The 16,537-nt window shown below is 41.4% G+C and overlaps 1 protein-coding gene across 5 annotated transcripts in view; it reads left to right on the forward strand.

Moving 5' to 3' along the window:
* RNF38 (ring finger protein 38) overlaps positions 1 to 16,537 on the forward strand; it is an 84,885-nt gene that overhangs the window by 59,436 nt on the left and 8,912 nt on the right. For all 5 annotated transcript variants that reach the window (XM_034072896.1, XM_034072897.1, XM_005143438.4 and 2 more), the window contains 6 exons: positions 1,092 to 1,259; positions 7,959 to 8,129; positions 9,911 to 10,072; positions 12,713 to 12,819; positions 14,148 to 14,232; positions 15,711 to 15,832. In XM_034072896.1, the coding sequence (XP_033928787.1) occupies positions 1,092 to 1,259; positions 7,959 to 8,129; positions 9,911 to 10,072; positions 12,713 to 12,819; positions 14,148 to 14,232; positions 15,711 to 15,832 (815 nt within the window). The remainder of the gene's footprint in view (positions 1 to 1,091; positions 1,260 to 7,958; positions 8,130 to 9,910; positions 10,073 to 12,712; positions 12,820 to 14,147; positions 14,233 to 15,710; positions 15,833 to 16,537) is intronic.

Genomic DNA, 16,537 nt, shown 5'->3' on the forward strand with positions numbered 1-16,537 from the left:
TCACTACGAGAGGTGCTGGAGCAGGTGCATAGAAGGGCAACAGAGCTCGTGAAGGGCCTGGAGCACAAGACTGAAGAACGACTAAGGGAACGGGGGGTGTTTAGTCTGGAGAAGAGAAAGCTCAGGGGGGACTTTATCACTCTCTACAACTGCCTGAAAGGAGGATGGAGCCAGGAGGTGGCTGGTCTCTGCTCCCAGGGAATGAAGGATAAGACAAGAAGAAACAGCCTCAAGCTGTGCTACGGGAGGTTTAGACTGGATATCAGTAAGATATTTCTTCATTTTCTTCACTGAAGGGCTGTCGACCATTGGAACAGGCTGCCCCAGAACTGGTGGAATCATCATCCCTGGAAGAATTTAAGACTTTCAGATGTGGCCCTTAGTGTCATGGTTTAGTGATGGACTTGGCAGTGTTAGGTTAATGGTTGGACTCGGTGATCTTAAAGGACTTTCCCACCCTAGTTGATTCCTTGATTCTGTTAAGGTAACCTTTGTTGTTTGTTAAATCAGCAGCAGCAAAAGTATGTTAGTTGCTACGCAGTCATGATCTGGGAACTAGAACTGTTTATCTGCACATCCACTTCCCAAACTGCGTGTGCTTGGAATATGACTTCAACAGCCCTGCTTAAAAGCTGGTTTGTGTTCAGTGCAGGTGTGTTTGATTATGCGTGCAGAGCATATTGCAGTAGGGAAGCATTTGTGTTTGGGACCAAGTGCAAGTTTCGAAGCTGACTCCATTCAAGCCATCTCACAGCCTTACATGTTGATGAATAATTTTACTGCTGCAGCATCTCAGAAATACAAATTCTGTTCTTCCTTTATGCAGCAAGATTGCATCACGATCAGGCTGGATAAACTGTTTTTCCATCCCATGTGCTCTAACTTCCAGGCACCATCCGTGATCAGATAGTGTTTCCAGACTAACTGAGGTCTTCCATGGTGATGTTTTATGCCTCAGGGACAGAACCATTTTGAGAGGTCATTTTTTATTATTATGTTTCAGAATGGCACCCCACATTGCACTGTATGCCGTACAACACTGTTAAGGGTTTACAGTAAGTCGTTAAACACTTTTTCTCCTGTTGCTGCAGATCCATCAGGGCACAGTTCCTGTCTCGTACACGGTGACCACGGTGGCTCCACATGGGATACCTCTTTGCACAGGCCAGCACATCCCAGCCTGCAGCGCGCAGCAGGTCCCAGGCTGCTCAGTGGTTTTCAGTGGGCAGCACCTTCCAGTTTGCAGTGTGCCTCCCCCAGTAAGTGGGTCTCTGTTATTACATTTAATCTTAGACCTTTGTGTGGCTTTAATTGTGTTGGAAATAGCCATTTTGTCTCCCTGTGGTAAATTGCAGTGGCCTGAGAGCCGGTAAGCATATAGTACTTACCCACTGTGTTTATACAGTATGACTGTTTATAGGGTAGAGTCCCGACATTTTTAATTCAAGCTAAATGGTAGTTTATGAAGTGACTTCTTAGCACCAGCTATTCTGCATTCTTTCAGATAGTAAGAGAAAGGATTCTAAGGTTTATATTAGGCAGCTTACCTAAAAAAAAATCTTACCTTAGAGACTTTGTTCAAGAATTGGGTATGTACAAAAATGTCTGATATTCAAAAGTCAGTTTTCTTCTGAAAAGTAGTAAGATCCTGAAAGATACGACTTTAAAGCTGAGAGGGCTCTTCTGTTATTGAAAATGCTCCCATAAAATGAATCTAAATTTAAATTTTCTTTAATAATGATGTCTCTCTGTGCTTCTCTGGGAATAAAATAAAGTGCCTTAACTGGCTAACTTGCCATATTTAAATTGAGATAATTTGAAGTGATTTCTCAGGATTTTTTATGTATCAACTCGGAGGTAACCACTTTCCAGGTCATAGCATTCTGGTACTACCATTCTGTGGAAATGTCACCATTAAGTGTTACCAGGCATAGAGACGAAGAGTGAGAAGTTTCAGCAGTACAAATGAAGGTTGCAGAACCTACTGGAAAGCTTGCTTCCCCTCTCCCTCTCCTTTTTCTAACATAAATCTGTAATATCATACATAAATACTATATATAGTATCCAGTCACTGTTTACAGTGTTGATATAAACACTCATCTCTGCCAGCTGTGTATTTGTCAGCAGGAAGTTTTCCTGTTACATGTTTTGTGACCTAAAGGCATGAACAAGCCTGTGACACTGTAGCAGAACCATTGATGGGACCACCTATTTCTGTAAGCTGCTCATTGAAGAGTGAGTGTAATGTGCCCTCATCTTGACTGGGTGACATTTATCCACATGAGTGTCATTTATCCCCTGCAATGTCAATGGCAGACAACAAGGTCTGCAGCATACTGCTGGCCAGTCTGGAGTATTTGTGGGCAATATTTCCCCTTACTTTTCAAATTGGAGAAAATCTGTTACGTAAGTCAACATATGCCCCTGAGGCAGAATGACAGAAAACAGTTTTCTTCTGTTCAGTGTTGGTGTTAGTGGAGCAAAACAATCTCAGACTGGGTACACAGAGATTAAAACAGTACTTGCATAATAAATTCAGAAAGGGAAGAAAGCGACATGTCCTAAAAAAGCAACAGCAGAAAAAAAGCTAAAATTATTCTGGGTCTTAGAGAAATCCAAACAACAGACACTAATAATCTTACCCCCTGCTTTGAACAGCTATATTACCTGTGTAACTCATAAAATGTTCTATAATTCAACAATACAGCTGTCCTTTAATGTTTAATACACAGGAGTAAAGCTCTAACCAGGTTGTTTGGACTGAATGTACAACAGTTAATCAAGTGTGTTGAGAGAATGGATGCTGTACAAGTGAATATAGAGAATTAAGATTGAGTCTGTGTAGGACCATAAGGCAGACTCTATGCATTTTTCTATTACGTCACAAAATTGATGAATAATGTAAGATAGCAGGGGCTCTGAAGATCACCTGTTGAGAGCAGAACCAGTTTCCAAGGATGGAGAATTCACAGCCCCTCTAAAGCCTCAGCTCCAGTGTTAGACTGTCCTTGTGGTGAAGGTTTTCTTTTGTGTACCTGGTTGAATTTTCTTTGGTGTAACTTGGTTGCATTGGTCATTGATCCGTCTCTTGAGGTAGAGTCAGGTTATGCATATCTGCTTTCATGAAGTAGCTGAAGGCAATGGTAAGATCTTTGCTTATTTTTCTCTTTCTAAGGCAGAACAAATGAGTTCTGCAGCCTCTTTTATGCAGTGTGCTCCAAGTCTGTGGGCATCATGCTACTGTTTCATTGGACTTATTTCAGTATGTCAGTGTCTTTCTTTGGCACTGGGGAGGCCAAAACTGAACTCAGGACTTGAGATACAGTTTCACAAGGTCTCAGTGGAGGGGTGGAATCACTTCATTGGACCCACCAGTTAACATTGCTGGTAATGCCCCCCAGCATGCAGCAGGCCTGCAGGAGTACACTGTGGCTCTTGTGTCTTGTACTGACATGTCCACAAGAACTCAACCTTTATTCCTGCAAGTCTGTTCACCAACCACTCAAAATGTCCTGCTCCATGGAGTTAATACTCTTCCAGTGCCAGACTTCACATTTGCCTTTGAACTTCACATGGTTCCTGTCAACCAGTTTCTTCAGCCTATAGAAGTCGAAACATGGTGGGATGGCTCCTTTGACTGGAGTGTTGGAATGGAAGGTTATAGGCTTTTTAGAAAAGACAGGCCCGGTAGGAGGGGAGGGCAAGTTGCCCTTTATGTTAGGGATAGGCTGGAGAGTATGGAACTCTGTCTGGGGACAGGTGATCAGTTAACAGAAAGTTTGTGGGTCAGGGTTAAGGGGAAATCGGTGATGGGACACATTACTGTGGGGATATGTTACAGACCGCCTGATCAAGAGGAACCTGTGGATGAAGAACTCTACAGACAAATAGGAAAAGCCTCATGCTCACAGGCCCTTGTTCTCATGAGGGACTTCAACCACCCTGACATCTGTTGGGGCAATGGTACGGCCCGGCACAAGCAATCCAGGAGGTTTCTCGATTGTGTGGAAGACAACTTCCTTCTGCAAGCAATAAAGGAGCCGACGAGGAGAGGTGCCATGCTTGACCTCGTGCTCACCAACAGGGAAGGGCTCGTTGGAAATGTGACTCTCCAGGGAAGTCTTGGATGCAGTGATCACGAGATGGTCGAATTCGAGGTCCTCAAGACAGTGAGAAGAGTGTGCAGTAAGCTCACTGCCCTGGACTTCAAGACAGCAGACTTTGGCCTCTTCAGGAACCTGCTTAGCAAGGTTCCATGGGATATAGCCCTTGAGGGCAAGGGGGCCCAAGACTCTTGGTTAACATTCAAGGATCACCTGCTACAAGCTCAGGAGTGTTGCATCCTGACTAGAAGGAAGTGCAGCAGGAGGGCCAGGAGACCTCCTTGGATGGATAAGGAGCTGCTGAGAAAAATTCACAGGAAAAAAGAGGCTTATATAAGGTGGAAGCAAAGACAGGTGGCCTGGGAAGAATACAGGGATGTTGTCAGGGTAGTTAGGGACCAAGTTAGGAAAGCTAAGGCCCAATTGGAGCTAAAGTTGGCAAGGGATGTTAAAGATAATAGGAAGGGATCTTATAGGTATGTAGCGGCTAAGGACAATGTAGGCCCCCTCTGGAAACTTTCAGGAGAACTGGCTACACAGGACTTGGAGAAGGCTGAGGTTCTGAATGGCTTCTTTGCCTCGGTCTTCACTGGCAAAGGCTCTGACCGCAGCACCAGAGTCTTGGATGGCGGACGCAGGGACTGTGAAAACCTAGACCTTGGGCCCACTGTACGAGAGGATCTGATTCGAGACCATCTTAAGAACCTGAATGTACACAAGTCCATGGGACCTGATGAAATCCATCTGCGGATCCTGAAAGAGCTGGCAAATGAAGTTGCAAAGCCACTGGCCATCATATTTGAAAAGTCATGACAGACAGGTGAAGTTCCTGATGACTGGAAAAAGGGAAATATAACCCCCATTTTCAAGAAGGGGAAAATGGATGACCCGGGGAATTACAGACCAGTCAGTCTCACCTGTGTGCCTGGCAAACTCTGGGAGCAGATTCTCTTGGAAGGCATGCTAGGGCACATGAAAAACAAGAAGGTGCTTGGTGACAGCCAGCATGGCTTTACTAGGGGAAAATCCTGCCTGACCAATTTGGTGGCCTTCTGTGACGGGGCTACAAAAGTGATGGACAGGGGTGGAGCAGTTGACGTCACCTACCTGGACTTGTGCAAAACGTTCGACACTGTCCCACATGACATCCTTGTATCTAAATTGGAGTGTCATCAATTTGATAGGTGGACCACTCGGTGGATAAAGAACTGGCTGGATGGTCACACTCAAAGAGTTGTGGTCAACGGTTCAATGTCTGGCTGGAGACCAGTAACGAGTGGTGTCCCTCAGGGATCGGTGTTGGGACTGGTCTTGTTTAATATCTTTGTCGGTGACATGGACAATGGAATTGAGTGTGCCCTCAGCAAGTTTGCCAATGACACCAAGCTGTGTGGTTCTGTTGATACGCTAGAGGGAAGGAATGCCATTCAGAGGGACCTTGACACACTTGTGAGGTGGGCTGATGCCAACCTCATGAAGTTTACCCGTGCCAAGTGCAAGGTCCTACACCTGGGTGGGAGCAATCCCAGGCACAGCTACAGGATGGGCAAAAAGGAAATTCAAGGTAGTCCTGCGGAGAAGGACTTGGGGGTGTTAGTCGATGAGAAAATGAACATGAGCCAGCTTCAGTGTGCACTCACAACCCAGAAAGCCAACGGTATCCTGGGCTGCATCAAAAGGAGCGTGACCAGCAGGTCAAAGGAGGTGATCCTGCCCCTCTACTCTGCTCTGGTGAGACCTCACTTGGAGTATTGTGTGCAGTTCTGGTGTCCTCAACATCAGAAGGACATGGAACTGTTGGAGCATGTCCAGAGGAGGGCCATGAGGATGATCAGGGGACTGGAGCACCTCCTGTATGAAGACAGGCTGAGAAAGTTGGGGCTGTTCAGCCTGGAGAAGAGAAGGCTGCATGGAGACCTCATAGCAGCCTTCCAGTATCTGAAGGGGGCCTACAGGAATGCTGGAGAGGGACTATTCATTAGGGACTGTAGTGATAGGACAAGGGGTAACGGGTTGAAACTTAAACAGCAGAGGTTTAGACTGGATATAAGGAAGAAATTCTTTCCTGTTAGGGTGGTGAGGTACTGGAATGGGTTGCCCAGGGAGGTAGTGAATGCTCCATCCCTGGCAGTGTTCAAGATCAGGTTGGATGAAGCCTTGAGTGATATGGTTTAGTGTGAGGTGTCCCTGCCCATGGCAGGGGGGTTGGAACTAGATGATCTTGAGGTCCTTTCCAATCCTAACTATTCTATGATTCTGTGAAGTCCATCTTAAAGGCAGCCTTGTCCTCCAGCATATCAGCTTGCTCACCAGCTTCATCTGTGAACTTCCCAGTATCTGTTTGTTACTTCACCAATATGTCTCTCTCACTGCATATATAGCTATAAAATAAACAAATGTCATTCATGATACACCTTTGTCAGTTTTAACACTTCTTGGAAGCATGTTCAAACAGCACAAGTTTTACAAAAGCCTAAATAAATAAAACAAGGAGTTTTCATCTTTTTATACTTCAGAGATAATGCAGTCTCATTTGCTGAAACTTAAAAAGTGCCGTGGTCATAGCACAGGTCATTCCAAACATATATTTGAGCTACAGTGGTGATCTTCACCATACAGAATCTTGGGATGCAACATATTTTAATATGTTCCTCAAAGTGCCTTCTGTTTTAAAGAACACTATGTGGTGGTCTAGCTGCAACTTTATCTTCAACTGTTTCAGAGGAACGTTCAGTTAATTAAATACAATAAAAATGTATTTTAATAACAGAAGCATTTGCCTGTTGTGTTTTTTAGAAAAATGACTTGGTAACTGAGGGTGAAGAACAATAAGCATCTAAGAAACAACAGTAGTCAGATAAAATTAACCTGCAACTCTTTCAGTACATGTAAGGATTTATGTTTGATCAGTCACAGTAAATAGAGGTGATAGTTCCACTTCCACTACTTTAATCTGATTTTAAACTATGTCTCTACCATTTTATGCCATTACAGTCAATATGCAGGATCTATTTTGTGTGACATGACTAAAAAGAAAAAATTACAGGTCAGTGCTGGGTTCTCTTTCTTCGTAAGTTTTGATAACAGGTGTCTTATTAATGCCTGACATGCTGATGATGGATCATAAGGCAAGAAAAAGAGAATGATGTTTTTCTTGCTCCTCCATATCTAGAGTTGGAAGTAAACCCGAACACCTCCACAAAGCACATTTTTGCTCCCTTGCAGTGCCTTCATCATTTAATGTTCAGACTTTAGTGCCCAAAGTTTCTTTTGTGTGAGGAATATCAAAGAGGAGAGAAAAAGGGCTATTTCCCGCAGTAGCTGTCACATAGGGAGCTGCCTTCAGATCATGGGGCTCACCTCGAAGTGCAGAACTGAGCAGATCCTAGGAATTATTCTTAGTGTATGGGACAACAGAGCTTTTAAAGCACAGTCTTGGCAGCTGGGAGGCTCTCAGCTCAATAAAGAGCTTAACATGGTTGCAAGGCCATTGCTTTGGCATGTCACCTTGAAGGTAATACATGAGGAAAATAAAATTAACTAGAACAAATGTATCTGCTCATCACTTACGAGTGTCTGTAATCTTGGAGTATTGAAAACCGTAACTCCCACTGTACTTCCTGAGAAGGGGCAGTTACTTTGCACCTAGCAGATGTCACACTTTGGTACTTCTGGAGTCTGTTCTGCGCTAGTCACTGGGTATTTGAATGAGTTACTATTTAAGTGTTCAGTGGAGGCTTTTCCAAGGAGGCAAGAGAACTGTTTTGTTTTAGTGATGTCTTTATGGAATCAATAATGTTCTATAGGGGATGTCTGTGCTAGAGACAAAAATATGTTGTTTTCATTTTATTTCAGATGCTTCAGGCGTGCTCAGTCCAGCACCTACCTGTACCATACGCAGCATTTCCGCCCCTCATTTCTAGCGACCCATTCCTGTTGCATCCTCCTCACATCTCTCCACACCACCCTCCTCACTTGCCTCCTCCAGGACAGTTTGTTCCTTTCCAAGCACAGCAGTCACGGTCGGTAAGTAAAGCTTGTTTACCCTCCTCTCTGTACAACTGGTAGAACTGGTTGGGCAAATAGGGCTAATACCTGGGTGAGGAAACAGAAGGATTTTGTTTAAAGTAATGGGGTTTTGTACTTACGCATCCTTAGGAAGTCTGTAGTGACTTGGTGTGAAGATGGAAACAGTTTTAAAGTTCACAATGTTTCTGTGCAGATTTCATCAGCTGTGTCTCTGTAGGCATTAGGAGGATATATATTTGCTTCACCAGCTATTTCTTCAAGTATTTCTTTCCCAGGAAGCAGAAGAGAGCCCAGAGGAGGTTGTGTAGTGCAGTGATGGTCTCAGAGAAAAGCTTAGCAGAGGGAGAGATGAATGCACAGAATGTTGCTTTCATTACATGTTTTTTCTGTATTCTCAGTTAGTTTTTAAACGATCAGTGCTTTTCCTAGAACATTATGACGTTGGGTTGTCCAGACATTAAAAAGCCTCCAGCATCCCTTTCCCTTTTTCTTCTTTTTCCTCTCTTTTTCCACTTATGAGAGTTACTGATGCCTTTGCTTAAGCAGACTTGGCTTAGTGATAAAGACAAATATGAGAAAATGTGACTCTGTTTTGAATTTGGGGGTGATTAGACTTTCAGTTGTGGCCTACAGCTCTTGCTGTGAGGTTGTATACTCATGTCCATTTATTTGCTCCTCTTGACTAGAAGATGCCAGTATTTCACTAAGACGGAAATAGAGAACAGCTTCTTTGTCATTTACAAACACTGCTGAGGCTTCTCCATGCCATGCCCTAGGTGTTGTTAGGGTGGTAATCACTGCATTGTGATGATGAGAGAACAGCTGGAAAAATATGGTTTTCAGTGGTAATCTTTATAAGACTTTCCTTTAGAAAATGAATGGGTTTTAACTCAGGTTTTACCTTGGGTTGCTTACTTAGGTTACTGACTATGCTTGCCTGTTTTCTAGCTCTGGCAAAGCACTTGTGTCTTAATGGTTTAAAAGTACCTTGTGTTTAAAGCTTGCTTTGTGCATCACAGGGAAACAGAATATTCCTTTGGTTGGGCCTTCTTAGCTGAATTTCTTGAAATGGTGGAAATCAGTGTCTGGAAGAGAAAGGTGTATTAATGAAACATTGACAATTCCTGGTTATTTCTTGAGTGCTTTTGGGCCTGACTGATGTACTATAGTTGACTAGATTGCAATACCAAACTGGAATATCACACTTTTGAAACCTCTGGACTGCATGTTCTTGGTAGGACTGCTTGCATGATTCTCCTAGGAAAGCCTTTGCTTGATTATTCAATATCATCAGCAGTTTAATCCACTGGACATGCCATGTTTCTTCTCCACTTTTCAGATTTTTTTGGCTCATTTTCAGTTCTTGTCTATGGTTGTTTATTTTTTCTCTCGCATACTTGTAAAGTGAGAGCAGACTGGCAAGAAGGAGAGCAAATATTTGTCCTGAAAAATGCAAGACACAGGAAATTACAGCCACTCCTATATTTGCTAGCTCACATAAATTCCTGGTCTATAAGCATGGCTAGCTCAAAAAGGTGAATTTACATCAAATGTGTAGTGTCGTCTTTGCATTTTGGTAGTGTTAATGACACAGGAATTGTTCACAGAGTTGCTATGTGAAACTGAGTATAATTATACCTGTAAATTTAATTTATTTATTTATTGCCTTATAATATTGACCATGGCAGCTCAGAATATGCATCTAGGATAGCAGTTTTTTACTCAAGAAAAAATGCATCTTTATTATTACAAGAAAGCCTCTCTTTTTTTTCTTTTAGCCACTTCAAAGGATAGAAAATGAAGTGGAACTGCTTGGAGAACATCTTCCTGTAGGAGGTTTTACATACCCTCCCTCAGCCCATCCACCAACATTGCCTCCTTCAGCTCCTCTCCAATTCCTAACCCATGATCCCTTACACCAGGAGGTGTCATTTGGTGTTGTAAGTATTGTCTTCTGTGTTATATTATTGTTCATGCTGCATTGATATGCTTGATCTTTATTCTATGGTACATTTTGTTCAAAAGTGGCATTTCTTGCAGTGTATTGTGTTATTGGCTATAGCTGCATAGCATGGTACTTACTTTAAGCTGTTTCAATCAAGTCAAGGGTAGCTTAATGACACCAGCCCATGATTACTAATATTACCTGCAGCGTGTCAAAGCAGTTATTTAGAAAGCATTCCATGTTCCCACACAGACCAGGACTTCTACTGCAGAAGCTAATTAGTGCAGTTTAGAAAAGCTACTGTCACTTGTAGCTGATTTTTTGTTGTATGTTGAGTTTCCACAAGTCAAGGAAGCTAGAATGCTTTAGAAATCACTCTTCTTCAGACTGTTTGGTACAGAGTGCTTCCATAATGTAAACTGCATTAAGTTGACCAGTTCATGAAGTTGACATCTTCAGACTGTTTGGTACAGAGTGCTTTCTTTAATGTAAACTGCATTAAGTTGACCAGTGCATAAAGTTGACAGAAGGTTTTAAGGCACAATGTGATTTAAAATTCAAAGTGAGAATGACATTTTAGGCCCTGTGGCTACAGGATATACTGATAGCTTCTCTTTAATTAAGAGTTTTTGAAATCATTGAACCTGTTTAAATGTTTGATGCAGTCCTCATAAAGGTTCAAATAAGTCTCCACCGTTAAATACTTAGCTCACTGTTAAACTAAAGGTGTACAGATTTTCAGTGAAGTTTTCAGTCATTGTGAGCCACTCTGGAGACAAAAGCAGTGTTTTATTCAACATCTTTTCTAGATGAATTACAGTCTGATCACAAACATTTTGGTTGGTGTGAGGCTTTCTCGATTTCCAAGTTCAGTCTTTAAAGTAGATAAAGAGCACAATACCATTTTCTACAGATTATGTAGCATTTTTCCTCCCTGGTGCTTCAGCTGTGGTTTGTATGTCACTAGGGAGTAGAATAGAGGTTTATTACAAGTGTGGTCTTTTATAAAGCAATCCTAAATCTTTATGAAATCATATTTTTACTAAAATTATGGTAGGATGGCTGCATTTCTGGTTTCTGATTCCTTTTCACTCAGTGAACACAGCAGTTTCTATTTTTGGATTGCAGAATCCATAAAAGCAGTAAAATTGATACTTGATATGTCTAGTTTGTGACCTTGCTTTCAAGAAGACAACCCATGCTTTTTTGCAGTGTGCTTATATTCATGTGTAAATTTTATGTATGACATGGGCTACCTGTTACTAATATTTCCATTACAATGTTAAGGGAGGGTTTAGGCTAGTCATGGGTGGTGGTGGGCTTTTGCATTTTCTTAAATTTCAAACATGGAAGAAGTGTGTGTTAGAAGACTTCTAGTGTCCTTTGTTTCAAAAAACCCTAAAGTCTCAAGGCCTTCAAATATGGTTCAGTATGAGTGTACATGAATTTCAGTTTTAAAAATTATTTTTAAAAAATAGTATTTTGGATATTCCTGGGGCAATACAGTGGAATTCAAGTGTAAATTTTTTAGCCATGCATGTCTCTATGTTATTAGGTAATGCAAGGAATTTTGAGCACTTACAATGAAAACTTCAATAGACAGGTAAAGAGCTTAGCATGCAAATGAAAAAAAAAGTATGGCAAAAAAGCACTGATTTATCCATGGAAATAGTATGTTGAAGCTTTAGGCTTGACTGTCTCTTCAGGTGTTGTTGAGATGCAGAAATTGTACTGATTTAAACTCTCATTGTGTACTTGGAAGGCTTCAGCCCTTCTGTAACATAAATGTAAATATACACCACTGTGTAACAGTTAAGGGGTTTGTTTGGGTTTTTTAAGAGGTTTTCTGAAAATCTTTTTAAAGGCTTATTTACTCAACCACTCATGCACAAGTCTGCGGAACAGCACCAGATCTAAAACCTGGGCTTTTATATTTAGAAGGGAGTCACCCCGTTTCCCAAACCAGGCTGCATGTGGACTTTCACACAAGAGCTAGCTAGGGTTTGTGAAATACCACTTTTTCATATGGAATGGCATGATTGTATGTTTTGTGAGCACTGTTTCAAACTGAGGCTGAAATTCTGTAGTATCTGAGCAGAGGCTAGATTCTTTTAATAATGCTTTATAGTAAGTGGATTTCAATATTCAAGTTTCATTTTCTTTCATGATTAAGAAAAGAAAATGTTGAATCACAGACTCAAAGACTGGTTGAGGTTGGAAGATCCTCTGGGTCCCTTAAAGCTGGTTGCCCAAGGCACCTTTTGAAGATCTCCGTGGATGGAGATTCCACTACTCACTGGGCAGCAAGTGTTTCCTGCTGTTCAGAAGGAGCCTACTGTGTTTCACTTTGTGCCCGTTGCCTCTGGTCTTGTCACTGGACACCACTGAAAAGAGCTTGGCTCTGTCTTCTTCACACCCTCCCTTCAGTTATTTGTACACATTGATGAGATCCCCCTGAACCTTGTCTTCGCCAGGCTGAACAGTTGCAGCTCTCATACATGAGATGCTCCGGTCCCATCTTATTCACCCTTAGTTAAACCCTCCCTAGTGTGTCCATGTCTGTTCTGTGCAGGCAAGCCCAGAACTGGACACAAGTTCCAGTTCCATTTGAAGATTATTGTCTTCTTTCTTGCAGCCTTACCCACCGTTCATGCCTCGAAGACTCACAGGGCGCAGCAGATACCGAACACAGCAGCCACTACCACCACACCCTTACCATCCCAGCCTATTACCTTACGTGCTGTAAGTTCAAAGTGTATTTGCTTCCATGTAGGCTAGTAAGTCAGTTGACTTCCAACAAGTCTTGGGACATTCTATGGTTGGACTCTAGCAGAAGCAGGCAAAGTTCAGCTGTCCCAGAGAGGAGGAAAACTTCCATTTCTGTATAGTTCTTCAGCCTGTTTCAAATAACATTCACCTTTTTTTGAGGCATACCAGTCTCTTTGTTTCTGAACTCTGTACAGTCTTCAGCACATTTCAAAACTTCATTCTCTGATACTCTGTTACAGAGGCATGGTTAAACTGTAGGATAAAGTCCTAGGATCTTTCACTTACAAAATAAATCTTTTTTGGTTTGGTTCTTAATTATGAAATACAAGGCTGAAAGCTTTCTGTGATGTGTTCCAATTAGGATAAACTGCTGATCTTTTAGAGCTGTTGGATTTCTGCTCTACTCTGATTAGCCATTCCTGGACAAATTTCAGGACAATTAACATTTGGGAATTAATCACAGTGTGTTATGGCGGACTCTTGGGGTGGGGAGGGGAAGAGGGAGAAGGAAGAGATTTGGGTATATAACATGATATTTATTACTCTCTTCTGTTCTGGAAATAAGTATGAAATGTGGCACAGTAATTCCTGATGAGTTCAGTGGGATTTTAGTATATTTTAGTGCTGTGAAATTGTGATTTTTACGTCTGTGCATTAAATTCTGACCTACAGTACTATCCTGAGTAGTAGAAACACTTGTTAAATAAAAATAAGATTAAAATAAAATAACACAGGAAAATATATCTCTAACCTCTCTCTCTGAAGAAATTCTGCTTTAACCAGAAGCATGTGAGGTGAATTTGTGCTTGCCTTCAGTATGGAAGTTTCTTCAGTAGTATACGACGTTTATCTCCTTTGTGTGTTTTTAGGCTTACAGAAGTTTCAAGGCTTTTATATTGAAGAGCTAAGTAAATTTAGAATTCCTTTCCTTTGGTGGTATTTTAGCCACTTAAAGAAATAAAACATATTTAAAGCCAGAATGTCAATTAATTGTCAGGTTTAGCTCTCCATAATGTGTTATAGTCAAAAGATTAGTGTTTTGTAATAACTCTGAATCTGGTTAGAAGTATCATTTGAAACATGTATGCAATTAAAAAGGCAGCAGTCCCAGTATCAAAAAGTGGCAGAATTAGCTTTTTCCTTTGACTCTTGCTTGTCTGTTCTTCACTTCAAACTTTTTACCAGTTATAAAAACTTGCTGATTTGAGAGGGATCAGTAAGGTAACCTTACGTCTGCCAGATGTTCCCATGCATTCCTTCAGCAAGATGCTGAATCTTTTCATTGTTTGCTCTCATGGTAGATCAATGCTTCCAGTGCCACCTGCAGTTGGACCAGCTTTCAGCTTTGAGTTGGATGTGGAAGATGGAGAGGTAGAAAACTATGAGGTTGGTCTGCGAACTACAACTACCTTTAATGAAACAATATTGACTAAAGCAATACATAAAACTGTATTATATTTTGCTTTTAATCCTACTTTTGTCTTTCAAATAAATACAGTGACTGTGAAAACAAAATCAAAAAAATTTTCTTTCAGGTTTTTTTGCAATACTGGGTATTAGAAGTACTTAGCTTTATTTTTTTGCCTGTTGCTCTTTCCCAGAATTCACCATTCCAGGCTAGCAATCCTCAGTTTGCTCAGCTTTTATGTACTACATGGTACTCTTCTACTTTTAAGTCTTAGTTGATTTTAAATACCAACTAGAAGTGAAGCACTTTCAAAAGAAGGGGGTAAGTTATTTATTTTAAGCATGTAACTTTACATAATAGTATTAATACAGAATGGTGTTGATGTCATGGATTGATTAATCGAAAATGCAATGTTTGCAAAACTGCCTTAATGCCTTTCCTTCTTGTCCCTCAGAAGGGTACACTAATTCACATCTATAGATGTAGAACCCTCTTCAATATCTTCTGTAATTATGGGACAGTTACAGCTGTTGTGTCTTTGCTGGTTCTGAGGCTATTGGGTTCTATTGGACTTCTCTTTGAACAGTTGTCACCAACCCTTCATTTTGCATCTCTTTGCTCCTGTTAAGAGCACTGTGTAGTTGCACATTTTCAGTTTAATGATGAGCACTTCTGTAATAACTTCTGTGGTAGCTCAGAAGCAGCAGCATCTTATTTCTAAGGATTGGGACCTTAGGTTTGTCAGTAGTAGGAATTTGTGATCACTACCATCTGCAGTTTTCACCAAATCTTTTAACTTCTTTGTGCCTTGTTCTCCACCACATTTATGATATTTTTCCTAGGTCCCTTGTGCAGCAGTGTAAGTTACATACATGACAGAGTGCAAATTATTTATCTAAGAGGCTTTTGGTAGCAATGATTGGCTTATAGACAATGACCATAAAGTAAAAAAAAAATGCTTAAAGTTTGATGGCATGTATTTGTTTTCCAGATTCAGGATAAAATCTCCCTATTTCATTTCAGTAGCCGAAGACACAAAGTGGGAATCAGAACCTGTCCCATTAAATTCTTTGTTTCTCTCACAAGGCCAGACTCACATATTCTTAGGAAGAAAATGTGCTCATTTTTTCTGGTTATCAGCACAATTAATTTCATAGCAGGGTGGGGCATGCTTCAGAACCAAAGCATTTCCCAAGCTGTTTTTGCAGCCACAGGGTTAATTGGAATTTGAGTCCTGGAGGTTTTGAAATCACAAAGAGAATATCTTACATAGTTAGGGTGGCTGAAAGACTTTCCATGGGGCTTGAGTTATAGGGAAGAAGTAAGGTTCTTGACATTTCTTGATAGACGGCTGTTCTTTGCTGGCAGCTGAGGTCGTGAGGCAGCCCCGGCTGGAGTAGAACCAGAGCCTGTCTAAGCAGCAGATGTTTAAATGTACATTTTCTGTGTTTTGCAGGCGCTGCTGAATTTGGCAGAACGTCTGGGAGAAGCCAAACCACGGGGATTGACAAAGGCAGACATTGAACAGCTTCCATCCTACAGGTTCAATCCAAACAACCACCAGTCAGAACAGACATTGTAAGTACATTCATCTCTTTCAAAGGTCTGTAATTCAGGTGGCTGTGTTTTCTTTATTTTGCAGCCTCAGCTAAGCCAGAAGTGCTTTACAAGCAGCCTTTCAGTATCTGAAGGGGGCCTACACGGATGCTGGAAAAGGGACTCTTCATCGGGGACTGTATTGATAGGACAAAGAGTAATGGGTTCAGACTTAAACAGGGGAAGTTCAGGTTAGACATAAGGAAGAAGTTCTTCTCTGTGAGGGTGGTGAGGCCCTGGCATAAGCTGCCCAGAGAAGCTGTGGCTGCCCCATCCCTAGCAATGTTCAGTGCCAGGTTGGATGGGGCTTAGGGCAGCCTGGTCTAGTGGAATATGTTCCTACCTGTGATAGGGTGTTAAGATCACTCCAGTTGGAACTGGGTGATCTTAAGATCCTTTCCAGCCCTAAAGATTCCATGATTCTGTGATTCTCTGTTAGTACACAGTTTAATTTTTTTTTCTTGGATTGCTTTCAGATGAAATACTATTTATCCTTCCTTTAAAACCTCTATATAGTCTCACATCATTAGCTGTATTTCAGTTTAGTTCCTTGGGATTTAAAATAAAAGTGTTACTGTTTCTGTTCAGCATACTTGACATGTCACCTGGAAGTTAACATATGTTAAAATAGAATCATAGAATTTCTTAGGTTGGAAAAGACCTTTAAGATCATAAAGTGCAACCATT

The sequence above is a fragment of the Melopsittacus undulatus genome, chromosome Z, assembly GCF_012275295.1.
Source record: "Melopsittacus undulatus isolate bMelUnd1 chromosome Z, bMelUnd1.mat.Z, whole genome shotgun sequence".
Classification (NCBI taxonomy): Eukaryota; Metazoa; Chordata; class Aves; order Psittaciformes; family Psittaculidae; genus Melopsittacus; species Melopsittacus undulatus.